Genomic DNA, 16,043 nt, shown 5'->3' on the forward strand with positions numbered 1-16,043 from the left:
TAATTTCTCCTATCAAAAAATAGACTGTGTGCAGTACGGGATGCCAATCTTACTTTTGGTCTTTGTCTGCGCACTAGCTCTGCAAAACCAGTCCATAAACTTTGCTTTGCTGAGTGTGGTTGAACAAGGCTGAATGCACATTGGCTGAGGTTTTTAGAGGTCATGGACAAGAAATTAATTGCACTTATAGCCTTTAGAATCAATTTAATGAAGCAATTCACTTTTTTGCAGAACGTAAAATCTACATTTTACAAAAAAATAACGGATACCAAAAACAACTTGCATATTCCTTGGCCTATGGCTGAACTTTCCACCAAATCTGACAGAAATGTTTCACACAAATAAGAAAACAAATAAATGAATTTAGAGGATTAATATTCTTGCCGCAGACAAATATTTTGACACTGCTTCACACCTGGTTGGATGTTTTCATCACCTGTGCTGTGTTGAATCTGCAGCAATGAACTGGGCACCTCATGAAAGAAGAGATGCGTGCCTCTCAGGCATCTCAAAAGCCAGATACCATTTAAACCATTTATTTTAAATTGCAAATGTTCCTTTCATTGTGCACATGTAGTAACCTGATTGCTAACAATTCAATCCATACCTTCATTGAATTTTTCTAAGGTTAAAACCTCCAATAATTTACATTGTAATAACCTTCTAGCAATATATATTTAGTGTTTTACATTTGGATGATATTGGTTTAAGTTGCTCTTAGACAGTAATTCTCCTCAAATCAAGGCCTTTAATGAAATTTCTAGTGAATTACTTTTGTAACGGAGAATCGAGAAAAACATATAATCGCAACCAACAATCTGATTTCATACGCTGCTGACAGCAGGGCACATTTGAAGCTTCCTGAAGAATTGGAGGTATACAACTTATCACCTAAAACTCTTAGTAATAGTTCACCATGGCTGTTTCCTTGTTCCATTACTCCCTTGTAAACATTATAAAAATGATCTGCTCATGAAAAGCCCAGTTTTCCAGTTTTGAAGGTAGCACGTCAAAGATAAAAGCATTGTGTTTCCGGTGGCTGCTTGACAATAAAATCCACCCCATACTCTGCCAGCTCAACACTTTACATGAGAAGCAGCAGCTATAGGAAGTGTAAACGGTGTATAGAGTGTGAACATTAAACTGTTAAAGCTGTTCAATAAGATAAAATGAAGTTGAATTAGATGCATTGTTTTTCTGTGAATCCCTCAAATGCTACCAATAAAAAGGGTTGTATATAGAGAGAATTACTAAATGTAAATGCATTCAATTGCAGAAAAAATACCAGCCATAATAATATGTTTTGATTTCTTGAAAATTTTAAGGATTAGATAAGTAAGGATGTTTTTTTTCAAACTCTTACTTTAATAGTTGCCTTTTTTGTCATAACTATTTAATGTAATAAAAACAGAAGATTTGAGTCGAGCTTTCATTGGCGTGTAGGTCTGAATGTACAGAAATCTGCTCTTTCTTCTAAATCAGGGAAATGGCCCTTGAGATTAGACCTGGGCCTCTTGAGGATTAAGCAGTGAAACCTCGCTCTTGCAAATGCACACTAATAAACTGAGCTAATTCTTGGCTTCTCTTTGACCCATGGCTCTATAACTTTTTCATCCCTTAAAGATTTGTCACACCGGCTTTTTCACAAAAAGCAAACTTTGGGGAAATATGTAATGCTCTATCTAAACTTACACCAGCTCTACACATGTTGCACAACCTTTTCACATATCGGTATCAAACAACTGACTCTGTGTCATTCATGTTTGTGGAAGGAGTAAGGTTAACATGATGTAACTGTAAGGTATTTGCTTTGTAAAAAAAAAAAAAGGCTTTTGATATTGTTTTGCATGTTCAAAACCAGACACATGCCTGCAGTTTGCTTTGGTTGTAGAGTTTTGACAGAGGAGCATTGTTTCCTGTCTGTGTTGATCTGTTAAAGTCAGTGTGATCAAGCTGCTTCCATCCCTCAAAGTTCAGTGTTTCATTTCATATATCATCATCAAATTGACACTGTGATATTTGCATGTGTCTTTCAAATGCATGTTTTTTTTGTTTTGTTTTTTTCTCTTCATCACATGTTCAGAGCATGGACACTATGATTTGTAAAGCATGTAATTTCCTAAGACATGTAATTTGAGTTTCACCATTGACACCTGTTTGAAAGTCAAAACCTATAAGATAATTACAAGGTTTCAAAATTCATGTTACATTTTTTTCCAACCAAAACTAACCAAAACATTTTTGAATGTGTCTGCCATTGCACACATTTTGAAAAGCAAACCAATCTCTGGTGGAAATTTCCTTTAAACTATGCCCACATATTTTTCCTTCTACAATTGAGTTGACCACAAATTTGCCAATGAACACGGGCCTGAGGGTTGATAATGACTACCATCCAGTATAGAATGCATATTTTTTGGTACAAGGTATTTATTTTGGATATGCTAAAGGCAGTAACAGCTTATGAAGAACTCCTGGACAGATGGTTTTTCTTCTCTACACTCTCTAACTGCAGTACTTCACCCTGTAGCTGCATCAGACACATTGGCATCAGTCTTGATGATCAGATGATCTTCTGCCTGTGCTCATCCTTAATGGAAAACAAGTACATGCATAGAATGATGATAGCATAAAAAAATCAAAGGCTTCTCATTCAAAGACAAATGGATTAGCACAGCGTCTATGCCAGTGCAAGGGCTCCAGCAAAGCAGACAAAACAGGCAGTCCTGGCTTAACTTCTGCCAAACTGCTGTCCAACGCCCACTCTTCTGGCCAATCAAATACATGCAAGTTAAAATTTCAGGTAGACCACCTGTGTGTGGCTTTGTAATACCCATTGTATGGTTGACCTTTCAAATATTAAGCCAGAGGAGCAAACAAATCCTACCTGAAAGGAGAATTCATAGTGTGATGATAATGATGACAGTAATATGCTACAGCATCATTGTCAGATGTTACTTCCACATCTGGACCAATTCTGGCACACACACAAAAAATCTTCCAGCTGTCAGTCAGTACTGGACAATAACAGCTGGAATCTGCTCGGATGTGAAAGTATATGGCATATGGGCCGGACTCGTGGGCCGAGGACCCAGGCATATGTTGGGCCAGAAATTTCATTTTGGTATCTGGAGAGCCACAGAGTTCTGAGCATTTTATTCTCCTCACATCACATGAACATATGGACTGAAAAATAAAACATGATGTGTGTTGTGTGTAGTGTGTTGCTATTTTGTCAACTTCCTGCTGCCTTGAAATAGAAAAATAAAAAAATGTCTCACTGTCATTGTGTTGTTTTACAGACCAGCTGAGGAGCCGCCTGAAGGAGTATGGCCTGGTCACTCCCTTCAGCACCGACTCTCACGGACACTACCTGTCACACCTGCTCTCAGCCACTCATAAGCAGCGCGTCAAGAGAGAGGTGTTTTCTTCTAGTGAAGCTGAACAGAAACTTTTCTTCAACATCACCGCCTTCGGGAAGGAGTTCCACCTCCGCCTGCACCCTAACAACAGGCTGGTGGCCCCAGGTGCGATGGTGGAGTGGCACGACGAGGTTCAAGGATTCGGGAATGTCAGCAACAGTGCAGGTGATGACCCCAGCACAGACACCAACCAGACTGAATCCAGCAATGGGACAGAGAGGATACTGCGACGCGAGCTGCTAAAGACGGATTGCACCTTTATCGGTGATATCTCAGACGTTCCTGGGGCCTCGGTTGCTATTAACAACTGCGACGGACTGGTAAGTCCTCCTCAGTCATAAAGCTCCGTACTCCCCCACCCCCTCAAACCCTGTCTTTTCATTACAAAAGTGCCATGACCTTATCAAGTGACACTAAGGGATTTTAGATATCCGTAACTCCTAACTTTAGCCTTTCTTTACGTCAGCACTCGACATTTTTACAGCACATTGTTCTTGGAGATATTCTTCAGGCGGGCAGACGGAATAGCTTTTTGTACAGAAGTTTGACACGGGTGAGTGGCCATCCATTGCAGCCACAAACCCGATGGATTTTCCCTCCAACCTCTTCCCAACATAAAACACGAGTCCCCTTTGTGCTCCACAAAAGTCTGCAGTCCTATCCTCCCCATCACCCCTCGTAAAACACTTGAACAGTAATTGGGAAATGTCCTGGGCCAAAATCTCCTAGAGTAGGCCAGCGAAACATCTCTGCATCCAAGGAAAGTCTCGGTTAGCCAAAACCAAAGTCCTTCAAATGAAGTTCTCTGCTGCAGACTTTTGAAAAGCAACACAAAGGATGGACCATAACTTTTAATTCCTGTGAGTATAAAATCACCATGTTAAAAAGACATGCTGGTGTTATTTCATCCTTTTATTATAACAGCGTTTCTGCTGAGGAAACTGTACCAACAATGAATTTATCCTGTTAATAAGTACTGTGTGTAGCTGCGGTCAGATATTGCTTAAGTGTACTGTATTCCCTAAGAGGAAACAGGTGTGCTACCCCTGCACTGAATTTCTGCTGAACTGCAGTGTTTTGTTTCATTTTCATTGAATGGACTGACTAATCTGTGTCAGAGTAAAGCCTTCATTAGAACTTTAAACATGGACTCCTCTTGCTCAGCTCAGTGATGTGTGCCCAAGCATGATGTCAGAAATCAAAAATGCTGCCAATGAGTCGTTTCAGACTAAACTACACTTGCCAACAATGGAAGAATGTTGGTCCAGACTAAAATATCTCAACAGGTAATGGATGGATTTCTATCAAAGTTTGCACAGATATTCATGGTTCCCAGAGGATGAACCCTAATGACTTTGGTTATCCAGTGACTCTTCATGCTGTGGCTCCAGCTTGTCAATTTCATCACTTATCCAGTGAAATATATCTATATATACCAGATGGATTGGTACAAAATTGTGTAGATACATTCACGGTTCCCAGGATTTTGGGGATTTGAGTAAAATACCTCAGCAACATTAACTGGTCATTATTTCAGTTTGTCCAATATTTTGACCAATACTACTTTTACTACTACTGTTTGACCAAAACAAACCAAACTAATGACAAGTCCTCCCGCTCTGGGGGCCTTAAAAGAGTCATATACCCTTTTTACATCAAAATTAGTGGGTATAAGTGAGAGTGAGCAGTTAGCTGCCGTGCAGACTGGTGAAATGGATCTGTCGTGTCTCATCCTCGGGTTGGTTCGTGTGAGGTGCTTCGCAATCGGTGATTGTGTGTTTTACTTATTTCAGGGCTTCAGCTCACTCTTTCATCCCGGAGTACAGCGTAGCCGTGGTGTTTCTTGTTTAACAGCACCATGCTGGACAGGTGACAGGTCTGTTTACATTGATTGAGCTCTGAAAGATGTCACAGCAGGAAAAGGGGCGAAAATTAGCAGGTTCACCTGGGTGTTGTGTTTACATCATTGCCAATTGATGTTAGCAGGGTTTTTTTCTTTTACCAGTGGAAAAGGGGCTATAGTTGCTCCCGTAATGCATGATAACGTGCTGCACTAAGATGGTGAACGTAGTAAACATACCTACCAAACATCATGGTGACATTAGCATATAGTGGAAATCACTGCTGTGTCTAACTATCGCCTCACAGAGCTGTGAACATGGCTGCATGGTCTTGGTAATAAACAACAATAACAATGGAGGTGCATGAGCTACATCAGGCTGTGGCTGCACAGACAAATTAATTGTTGGCTTTAGTTTCGTCGGGGGGATTTTTGGTGGTAGTAGAAAACAGAAAGTAACACTGGCTTTATCGTTTTAATTAATCTGAATTTGTTGTACCTCTGTGTGCCATGCAGTTTAATCTGTTACACTAAGCTGGAACAGACTATTAGAGTTTAAGGTTGCATTGGTGCTGCTTTTGTAAAGTTTATGTGCAAAACCTGCCTGCAACATCAGCCTGCTCTGCCCCTCACTTAAAAGAGTGACACATTGATATGATGATAGTGAACGGTAGTGAAACATGAAGGCAAAGCGTTGCGTTCTGCATTCTCTTAGATATCAGTGTGTGTGTGTGTCCTCCTGATTTGTCTCTCAGAGGAAGGCCAAAAGGTGCTCTGCAGGGGTTCACTTTATTCCCTCCACATTAAAACAGTTGTAACAAGGCAGCACATGTAGAGAGAGGTTCTCACAGACAGGCGTGGGAGTGTGAGGTTTTGACAGTTTTGCTGGCCAGCCAAAAAACTTAAGTGAGGGAGTGTGATACTGACCTGGTGGGAGAAGGTTTTTACATGAAGAAAGCTGACAGGTATTGTTTTGGGTTTTGCATGAAACTTGAGTCAACCACCATATGACGTCAGAAAAACAACATAGAATGTTTCTCTGCATATGAAGGTCAAAGTCTTAAAGTGAAGAAACTGAACAACACAGTTTTCAAGTGTCATCTCCAGCTAATAAGTGCTACACTGGGTGCACCTAAAAAGACAATTTTTATTAAGTAGTATTAAAATGGTGTTGTTGCTATTTTGAGCCCTAAGTTAAGGAACCTCATAATAAAATTTGTGTGGCAATAACAAAATGACTGCTCCAGTCTAAAGCTAAATATGAAAACCAGATTTAAAACTGTCATTTAGACCCGACATGAAATCTAAATAGCATTTTGTGAGGCTGAATGTATGGGAGCAGTTTTGGAGTTCAGCAGGAATAGAGACAGTGGCGTCAGTCTAAATGAGAGGAGACTGAAATGGTAAAAGAGCATTTTCCTGTCTCCAAAGATTCATGGAAAAGGCACTTGAACTTCCCAGTAAACAGGTCATCTTCAGTGGTGACCTCATGTTGCCCTAGAAGGCATAACCAAAAAGTCCAACCATTTAGAGATGCAATGACATTAAATAGGTTATTTTCATTATTGATTAGTTGACTGATTACTTTCTCTATTACTTGTTTAGTCTAGATCTTTTCACTTGGCCTGTTTTTTCCAATCAGCTGTCCAAAGATATTCAATTTAAAGTGATATAAAACACAGGAAAGCTGAAGATCCTCACACAATCCTCAAAGAGTGTTTGTGTTATTTACTTGACTAGCCAATCATCAAAATAGTTGTTGATTAATTTTCTGTTGATTGTTTCCACTCTACAACCAGCACAGTCCACAAACATAAAGAAAACCTCAGGCAAGGTTGTTTAATTCATTCATAGGAAAACTGTAAAGCTGCAACCAAGAGCTACATTCATTATCAATACATCTGACAAAGCATCAATTGATTCTTCAGTGAATAAAATGTCAGAAAACAGCAACTTCATGATTCCCTGGAGCCCAAGTTGACATATTCGAATGCCTTTTTTTTTTTTTGACCAACAGTCAAAAACCCCAAAATCAGGAGGGGCTGTGAAACAATTTTTTGCCCTGGGGCTTCTTAGGTTAATCTGGCTATAATTAAGGTCACACTCTGTACTAAATAAAATGAACTCAACTTTAAATTCCTCTCACTGTTTGTGGGAAAATATAAACTATAATAATACCACAGCTATTCTGCATAGTTTGAAAATTTCAACCTATTATTTTATTTAAGCTGTTTCTACTGTAACAACACTTTAGATGTGTATAAGAGACAGTGGCTAGAGTGCGTGAAGTAGTAAAAAATAACCTTTATTTTTATTTTTAACTCGAGCTCACGGCCAAACCGTAAAAAGGAGACGAATAATTCTTTCTCAAAATGTAGACATAGTTGTTGGGATTCATAAAATGTAACTTTGACAGGCAGGGTCTGCATAAAATTTAAACAGGGGTGCCGAGTCCGGCAGCAATCGTCTTTTTTTTTCAAAAGAATCTCACTCTGTCTTCGCACTGAGCTTACTCACTCATTTTGAGGAATATCTGAATAAAATAGAGACTGTAAGAAACTTCTGGCTTCAGTGTCTGTCACGGTGTTTTCGCTTTTTGAAAAGAACGGTTTTCTCATAATTTGCAATTGTTTGAAGCCATGTAGAAGCCAAATTCTGGGCAGATTTTCACATTGCCATGGCAACGGCAGCTTCTGACCTGACCTCTGGCACTCAAAATTTCCCCCGGAATTTTCTAGTTAATAACATTATTATTTATTATTACTTCAGTAGGACATTTCCGAGATCACAAAACAGCTTTGAAGATGCAACGAGCTGCTGGATAAATGGTTTTTTAAATTATCATGGGTTTAGATTGCAAATTACAATCTTCCACAAATTGAATATCCAGCCCTGGTATTGTCAGTCGCAACTCAAATGGATGCATGGATGTAGAGGACGCTGTCTTTACAAAAATATAAAATTAACATTTCTTGTTTTTCATGATTACAGTTTTCAACACACACCAAGGTGATGTATATTGATTTAAATGTTAATTTCCATTAGAGTTTAAAAGAATATTTAAGATTGCTGGCTGCCTTTTTCTGTGAAAGAACAGTGCACAGTGCACAATATGAGAACAACCACTTTGTTTCATTCTTTCTGATGTGAACAACAGCGTCTCTGTGTGAAATCCTGAATATAATCTCTAAAAATATTACAATGGCAGTGCCGAGCACATGTCCTAAACAAAGATAATGCCAGTCAGAGTGTAAGTCGGTCCTCTGCACTGCAGGATTTGGCCATTTCCTTTGATTGGAGCAGGAGGAAGCAGTTCATCACTTGGACAGACTCTCCAAGTCTTTCTTCTCTGAGACATTTATAGATGAACCTCGCAGGAGATTCAGGCCTGAAAGGGGGGCCACACAGGATGTGAGAGTTCTGCTTTGTAAATGCTGTTGTGGCAGGATGTCACTTTGAAGACGCCAGCGGCCATCGCAGGTCAGTCGTGTTGCCCAATGGAAAGATGATTTGAGAAGGCTGCTGCTGCTGGACGGTTAGTTATTTAAAAGAAATAGTCACAATTGGAAATCTGAAATCTGGATTTTTTACAGCTCAAATACTTGTTTCTTTCTGGCGTTAAGGATTCTGGTATACACTGTAATCAGAGTCTCATTCCTCATCTTCTCTCCCATTTTTTCTCTTCACTTTTGGTTACCAGTATCATTTCTAAGCTGTCGACATCATTCACTGTAAAATGCTGCAGGAAACTACATGTTTTGAATGTAAAAGAATAAAAATAAGGCACGGAACTAAATCTGGGCCAGTGTCAGTTTAACCTCACCTGCCTTTATTTTTAGAAATAATGTTATTTTGGGATGGAAACCAAAAGGATTTTGCCACATATACTAATGACCTAATGAAATCCTGCTTTATCCAATTTATTAGTTGTTGTTGTTCTGATCATAAAACAGATAAAGTGTAAAACAATCAATAAAAATAGTGCTGACACCTCAAACACAGCTTAATCTTGTGTTGGTAACTGATTAAAATGAACACTGGCATACAGCCCGCAGCTCATTTGTGCTTCTACTCCAAATTGTCTTGTCACTTTCTGTGACCGGAGGCATTTTCTCTTCTGTAAACATCACAAGAGGGATTCATTTACTCTAAATTGCAATGACCAGTGCTCTGAAACAACAGGAAACAACATATTCAGGATGTTGGGACATGAAATCAATTTAAATTGACATGTCCTTTTAAATAAGTGGGTTATTTTTAGGTGAAAATCAACATCCTCTACTCTCCTATCCTATCCTATACTACACTATACTATACAATACTATATTTTTCAATGGATAGTTTGATTCTAAAACAAACAAAAGGCCAAAAACAGACAATGATACAAAAATCTAGATAAAGTCTGGCTACTGGCAGCTCATTTTCTTGTGTAGTCTCTGGCCATTTCTATTTTCCCTCTCTGTTACTGGAGGTACTTTCTGATCTGTCGAAATCACAAGAGGACTTCATTTAATGTAACCTTAATGACTGGAAACAACAAATGTAGAATAATAAAATCTGGTTAATAATAAGTTCAGAATTATCTGACTTGTCGTTGTTTGGTTGAAAATCTGGTCAATCAAAATGACTACACAATACTGAACTGACAGTCAGTAACTCATTTGTGCATTTCCTTCCAAATTTTCTCTTCGCTCCCTTTTTCTGGAGGCATTTATTGTAAAATATCATAATCACTGCTCTGTTACAACAGGAAACAAAACGCATTTTAGATGTTTGAGACATAAGATGAATAAAATCATGAAAGGGTAAAAAATTGGGAGTTAAAATAAGATAAAAATGAGTTTTAAAAAATGTATTATTTCAGGCTAAAAATCAGTGAAAACCAAAATGTGATTAGCCTACACTTCACTGCTAAATGTACTATACAGTTAACTTTACTTTTTTTGCTGCTGTAATGCAGAACACGATCATCCTTTGTGTTGTTTGCAGCCTAAATCCAAAGCATGCAGGACTGCGTAACTCAACATCAAACACTCAGCAAACCAGTGGTTGCTGATGAAAAAGCCTGTCGTTGAGGGCCAGTGGTCTTTGATCTCAAGTGGTAGCCCTAGCCCTAGCTAGGTGTGTGTTTTACTGTTTCTTAATTATAGCCAGGCTGCTGTCTGGAAGTCTTTACTGCAGCAGGCAGGCAGCCTAACTGCTGAATGCTTATGAGGCAGATACTTTACTTCAGCAGCAGCAGCAGCAGCAGTGTGGGGGTGCAGCCAGGGTGATCTTTGCTGACCTGTGTGGGAGACAGCCTTCATGTTGCATGAAGAGAAACAAGGGAGAGAGGTTTCTTGATAAAACCTGATGAAACATATCAGCGCTGAGCTCTGGTTTCTGCCTCGTTTATGTGTAGACCAGAAATGAATGTGTCAGGGTCACAGTAGAGGGCACATTCAAATAGAGTGGAAGAGCCAGAATCTCCCGGCCCATTAGACCATTTATTTCTCATGTTCACTCCAGTTATTCTTGATTTGATTAATGCTTCATGCCCGGCTGATGTTTTTTTTTCATTTTTTTTTTTCAAATTCCACAAATTAGCATCCAGCTCCTATTAACACCCACCTACCTTCATGGGTGGTCTGCCTACATTCAAACAAATTGACTATTTTACATTGATGTGATGAATTTGCACATGTAAAAGAACCAAAGAATCTTACATACTGTTGATTGAATTCGGACTCATCTTTTGGTGATTTAGTAGGAGGACCGGCACAGGAACTTTGTAGGAGATCAATTTCAAGGATTGATGAGACTGATAGAGTGCCAGTTTGCTTTAAAGGTATGGCGATGGGATATTAAGATAGGGCTTTCTCTTTGATTTGACCTCCATTACTAAAAAGGATGAGCCTAATCTTTTGATGCATTTATTTAGAATTGAAACAAACAGTTGATTAAAAAATTTGTCAACTGACAGAAAATAAATCAGCAATCAGTATATACAGTATAATTAATTTTATAATTTTTATAATTATAATGAATAATTATGTTTTTTGGGGGGCTTTTGGCTTTTAATTGATGGTTATTTGTGTCCCCTGGTGGTGAGTGGAACCATGGATGTTGCAGTTATGTGGTGTGCGCTGCAGCCATATTTGAGTTCTTCTTTAGGAAATTGTGATGGCCATTTTTTATTTTTTTCTTAAAAGATCAATGGATTAACTAAGCAGATAGTCAAAGTAATCATTAGCTGCAGGTCTATTACATTAAGTATGTTACATTTTCATATTCATGTAACTTTTAATACATCTGTCAGTCCCAAGGAAGTTCTGCACAATCCTCAGTCCCACAGGCTGAATAGTAGGTCGTGAAGGGTTAGCATGGTCAAGATGATCAAGGCCTTTGTGAAAAAAAAAAAAACTTTCTGAATGTTATACATATGGAAGAGTGGTTCGCCTTGAATTATCTCTGATATTTGCATGGGAACGAGGGATGCTGGTGTTTAGGTCTTGGCTAATCTCAGTGATCTTCTGCTGAGAATCACCACAGTCTGGTGTGGTGCAGAAACTCTCTTTGTTGCTCTTTGATGTATGTGTGGATCTTTTATGAAGACACATTAGTCCGATAAAGATCCAAAAACTTTTAACCCTGTACCCATCTTCTGTATCCTATACATGTGAAGATGAAAGTGCAGACACACAAGCTGGTCTGAGCCGGAAATCTTCAAAACACGGGACTGTCTTTTTGGAAATAGTTTAGTAGTTTAGTTTTTGGAAATATGGGCTCCATGAAGGCGCTTGCTTCCGTTTACAGGATCTAATGACAGTGTTTGATCCTTGAAACACACCTGGTCTCTTTGGAAGGTTCCAGTCAAGGGACAGTGGTTTTACAAGTACAGTACGTTCGTCATAAACAGTTAGGAGAAGGAGGGACGCAGGCTCAGCTGAGGATGGCTGGTTATATCAGTCCTGTTTCTTTTTTTCTCATTCACGTGGATGAAACCTACAGCACATGACGCTTTAAAAATAAGGATTAGCGCAAACAGAAAAGGAATGCAGCTGACCTCGAGATGCCAGGAGTGTGTATGTGTACTGTATCATCCTCCCATTCCTACTCCTACATGACTCTGGTCTCTCCTCATGTACACTAATGTGCTCACAGGGTTCCCTTGTCAGAGAGTTGCTGGTTCGCATGCTGCAGATATTTCATTGTGGGGTCGTTACCCTGAAAGGCAAAGAGGGGGAAGCTTCTCATGTCCGAGGTATTTCTGGACATAATCTCTCCGTCTGTTTCTTGTCCAGACACGTTGAGCATAAAGACGATCGAGGAAATTAATGATCTGCTTCTTAAACTGATCTGAGTAACTCCCTCACACTGTTATAAATGACATAATGGGTGATGGAGCTTCAGGCTTCAGAAACATTTGAACTTTCAATTAATTTTCCTCTTAGTCTTCAGATGTTAACATAGACAAGACATTGAGCCACCAGTGAGTTTGATCTCACTTTTTGTACTGATGCTGGGCGTGTGTTGAGAACCATCAGAGTTTTTAGCACCAAAGTGATTTAATTATAGTACATCCAGTTCATTTGGCATACTTTTACTGGCACCAGTTTGACGAAATGTAAAGAAATATAGCTTAAACCACCATTAATGAGCTTTTACATGGTGTAGCTCTTCTGTCAGCTTTTTTGGTTTTTGTGTTGGTTCCCAAATAGCCCTGCTGATGTTAATATGTTTCCATTTTCATACAAAAGCTGAATTTCACACTCAGCTGATAAAATGTGGAAAAAAAACGTTTCACTTTAAAACACAAAGACATGGCTCTAGATAGGATTTAAATTACAGGAGGACCAGTGAGTTTGCTGAAAAACAGTAGATAATTTAAGCTATAATTATTACAGGGGAAGGGGGTGGGAGAAATATTACCTACCCACACACACACACACACACACACACACACACACACACACACACACACACACGGTCCAAACTGGATAACAATGACTGACAAGGGCAGGTAATATGAAAATCACCTCACCTCGCCCCCACAGAAACAAATCCGACAAAACCTTACTTTTTTTTTAAGTCACATTCTCCACTTTGGTTGAGACTAAATTATCTCAACTACTATCAGATGGTGAACATACACCTGCTTAACATCAGCTTGATAGCACTGCAACTGTGAGCTGTGTTGAGTTAGTGTTCAGCCCAAAGTACAGGCCTCATAGAGCTACTGTGGCTGTAAACTCTTAGACTTGTTATGCAATGCTTTCACACTATTATACTCTCATACTGTTACACTCTGTTTATATTGAGACAGATGAAGGCTTTGTTTACAATGTGAACTTCGTGAAGCTCGGTCCACAAGTGATTGTGTGTTTGTCATTGTTTATTATAAGTACTGTGCTGCTAAAAACACCCCACTGCACGACATTAACGCAGTAGAATCAGATCTGTAAACTGACTGAGATTTTGGTTTACTGCACTATTTATACTGAGGTACCTTCTTTCTCTGGTTGTATTAAACCATTGCAGGCAGTGTTGCAAATAAAATTGCTCATGGTAATTTCCATCATTGTGATGAAACACCTTGATTTGGCAGTTATGTAATCCACATAATTAGCCAAAAATGGACTTTCCAGTCTTATTTTTAATATTTAAACATCTCACCCTCATTATTTTCTACTTTTCCAGTGTTTTATTTTAAATACTGTATGTTGATCCGCAAGATGATATATTTGTGGTTTTAAGAACCAAAAACCATCTCAGTGTAGTTTTACATCTCCTCTCTCAGGCTTCTCTCTGGAGCTCTAGTAAAAACAGTTCGGTGAGCCAATCAGAAGAGAGGAGGCTCTGAGCCTCTCTTCTGATTGGCTGTCTGTTGTCCAAATGATCGAATAAAAATATTGCGGATTTCAGGTAAACACTCAAAGAAACCAAATCCTGCAAGGTTTGGATGGTGGGTCCTGGTGGGTGGAGCTTGGGTCATAGCTGAGAGCGGTGACTGTTTTGTTGTGACATCACAAAGTTACAGAAGTCCTGACGGCTCGGTTTAAGGCTCAGTTTCTGAATACAGGCTGTGTGCATTTCTCTGTGGACTAAGTGCTTTCATTCTTAAATAGTATTAATATAGAACCTAGACCTGCTTCATAATCAAAGATGGCATGGAAGTCTGACTTTATACAATTCAATACTTTAATCAAATCAATATTTAAAACTGCACCAATTCTCCTCAGTACATCTGCACATGGTGTTCAAAACATCTTGGAGATCTTGCCACAGTTCCTCTTTAGTCTGTCTCAGTTTGTTCAGGTGATCTCCATGATGTTGAGAGCAGGGCTCTGTGGGGGCCCAGACCACCTGTTGCAGGACTACTTTTTCCTCTTGTCTCTGAAGATACAATTTTATGACTCTGGCTGTGAGTTTTGGGTCGTTGTCATGCTGCAGAATGAATCTGAGACTGATCACATTCCTCCCTGATGGTATTGCGTGATGAAACTTTTGCACAGCACTGTAGGAAACTGCCACAGTGGAATCTATAACTAACTTACAGCAAAAATAAAATAGCAGCCACTAATTTCTTTTTTATTTTAAATGTAATTTTGCAGGGACAAAAAACTGGAAAATGACATCCCTCTTTATTGTCATTGCCCTGCTGACAGATTGTGATTTGAGCGTTCAAACAGAAATCTGTTTGATTTGGTGCCACATGTCCCTGTGGCTCAGAGCTGCATGCAGGTTTTCCAATCCCCGTTGATTAGTGAACATGAGATCTGTGTCACATGTGAGATGGGGGGAAAATCAAATCTGACTTTGGGCTGCGCACTTTGTGCTGCAGCATGAAGTATATCTACATACTACGAACTACCAGCTTTTGTTTCATCATGATAAACAAACTGTAAGCTGCCTGGAAATGCCTCAAAGCAACCATGAAATACAGCTTTAGCCTCACTCGTTTGTTTCCATGAAGCGGGACAGCTGGAACAAAAACCTCCTCTTACCCTGTGTTGCATGAAGGAGGATTGTTTTTTTTTTTGTTTTTTTGTTTGTTTTCAGCAGGTTTTGGCAGTTGCACCGACCAGTTGACTGACAGACAGACAAAGACACAGCTGACCTGAGAGCAGCACCGAATGGATGTCTGACTGTCGGTATTAACCTTTACCACCCCGGCGGCTCTGTAAAACTTGACGCTCTCTTAATGTGTGTCATGTTGCATAATCGGCTCTGCCAGCCAAAAGGGTGAGGCACTACTGTGTCTGTGGTGTGTGCGAGACTCTCAAATGTAAACACACTCCAGGCCTGATGGGTAATGCATCAGTCGGAGTATTCTCTCAGAGCAAAAGCCTGCCTGTTTTTGGGAGGACATTTTAACTGAAATGCTCCCTCTTCTAGTCCTCCACTGTCAGTCCAGCCGGGCAGGGCAACGCTTCCTTCTTCAAACTTCTCCGGCAACACTCGCCCGAGGAAATGTTTACAATGCCGAGATTCATGAAGAGTGACAAAATTCAGTGGCCTAAACTTTTGGCCTCGGAGACATAAAAGCGCATTCTGGACGCGCACAGCTCCTGACATATCTGGAGCTGCTGTGGAGAGGGGATGGGGATGGGGTGGGGGGAGCAAAGAAAATATCCTTTTTGATTAGAAAAAGAAAGTCAGCCAGTTCCTCTTTGCAGTGAACTGTAGTTGGGCACAAGAGTTTTATTCACTAATAGTTCTTAATGTTCCTTGTTGACTTAGCCAAGGCTTGTTGCAGAGGCTTGACCCCAGAGCTGTTTGGGTATATGGTTTGAGGTACA

At 39.6% G+C, this 16,043-nt stretch overlaps 1 protein-coding gene across 2 annotated transcripts in view; it reads left to right on the forward strand.

Moving 5' to 3' along the window:
• Positions 1-16,043, forward strand: part of adamts3 (ADAM metallopeptidase with thrombospondin type 1 motif, 3) — a 136,145-nt gene that overhangs the window by 3,508 nt on the left and 116,594 nt on the right. For both annotated transcript variants that reach the window (XM_023414303.2, XM_087176070.1), the window contains exon 3: positions 3,303-3,742. In XM_023414303.2, coding sequence (XP_023270071.1) covers positions 3,303-3,742 — 440 coding nt within the window. The remainder of the gene's footprint in view (positions 1-3,302; positions 3,743-16,043) is intronic.

The sequence above is a fragment of the Seriola lalandi genome, unplaced genomic scaffold, assembly GCF_002814215.2.
Source record: "Seriola lalandi dorsalis isolate HSWRI2012SDOR001 ecotype SW California unplaced genomic scaffold, Sedor1 jcf7180002054524, whole genome shotgun sequence".
In the NCBI taxonomy this organism is placed as follows: domain Eukaryota; kingdom Metazoa; phylum Chordata; class Actinopteri; order Carangiformes; family Carangidae; genus Seriola; species Seriola lalandi.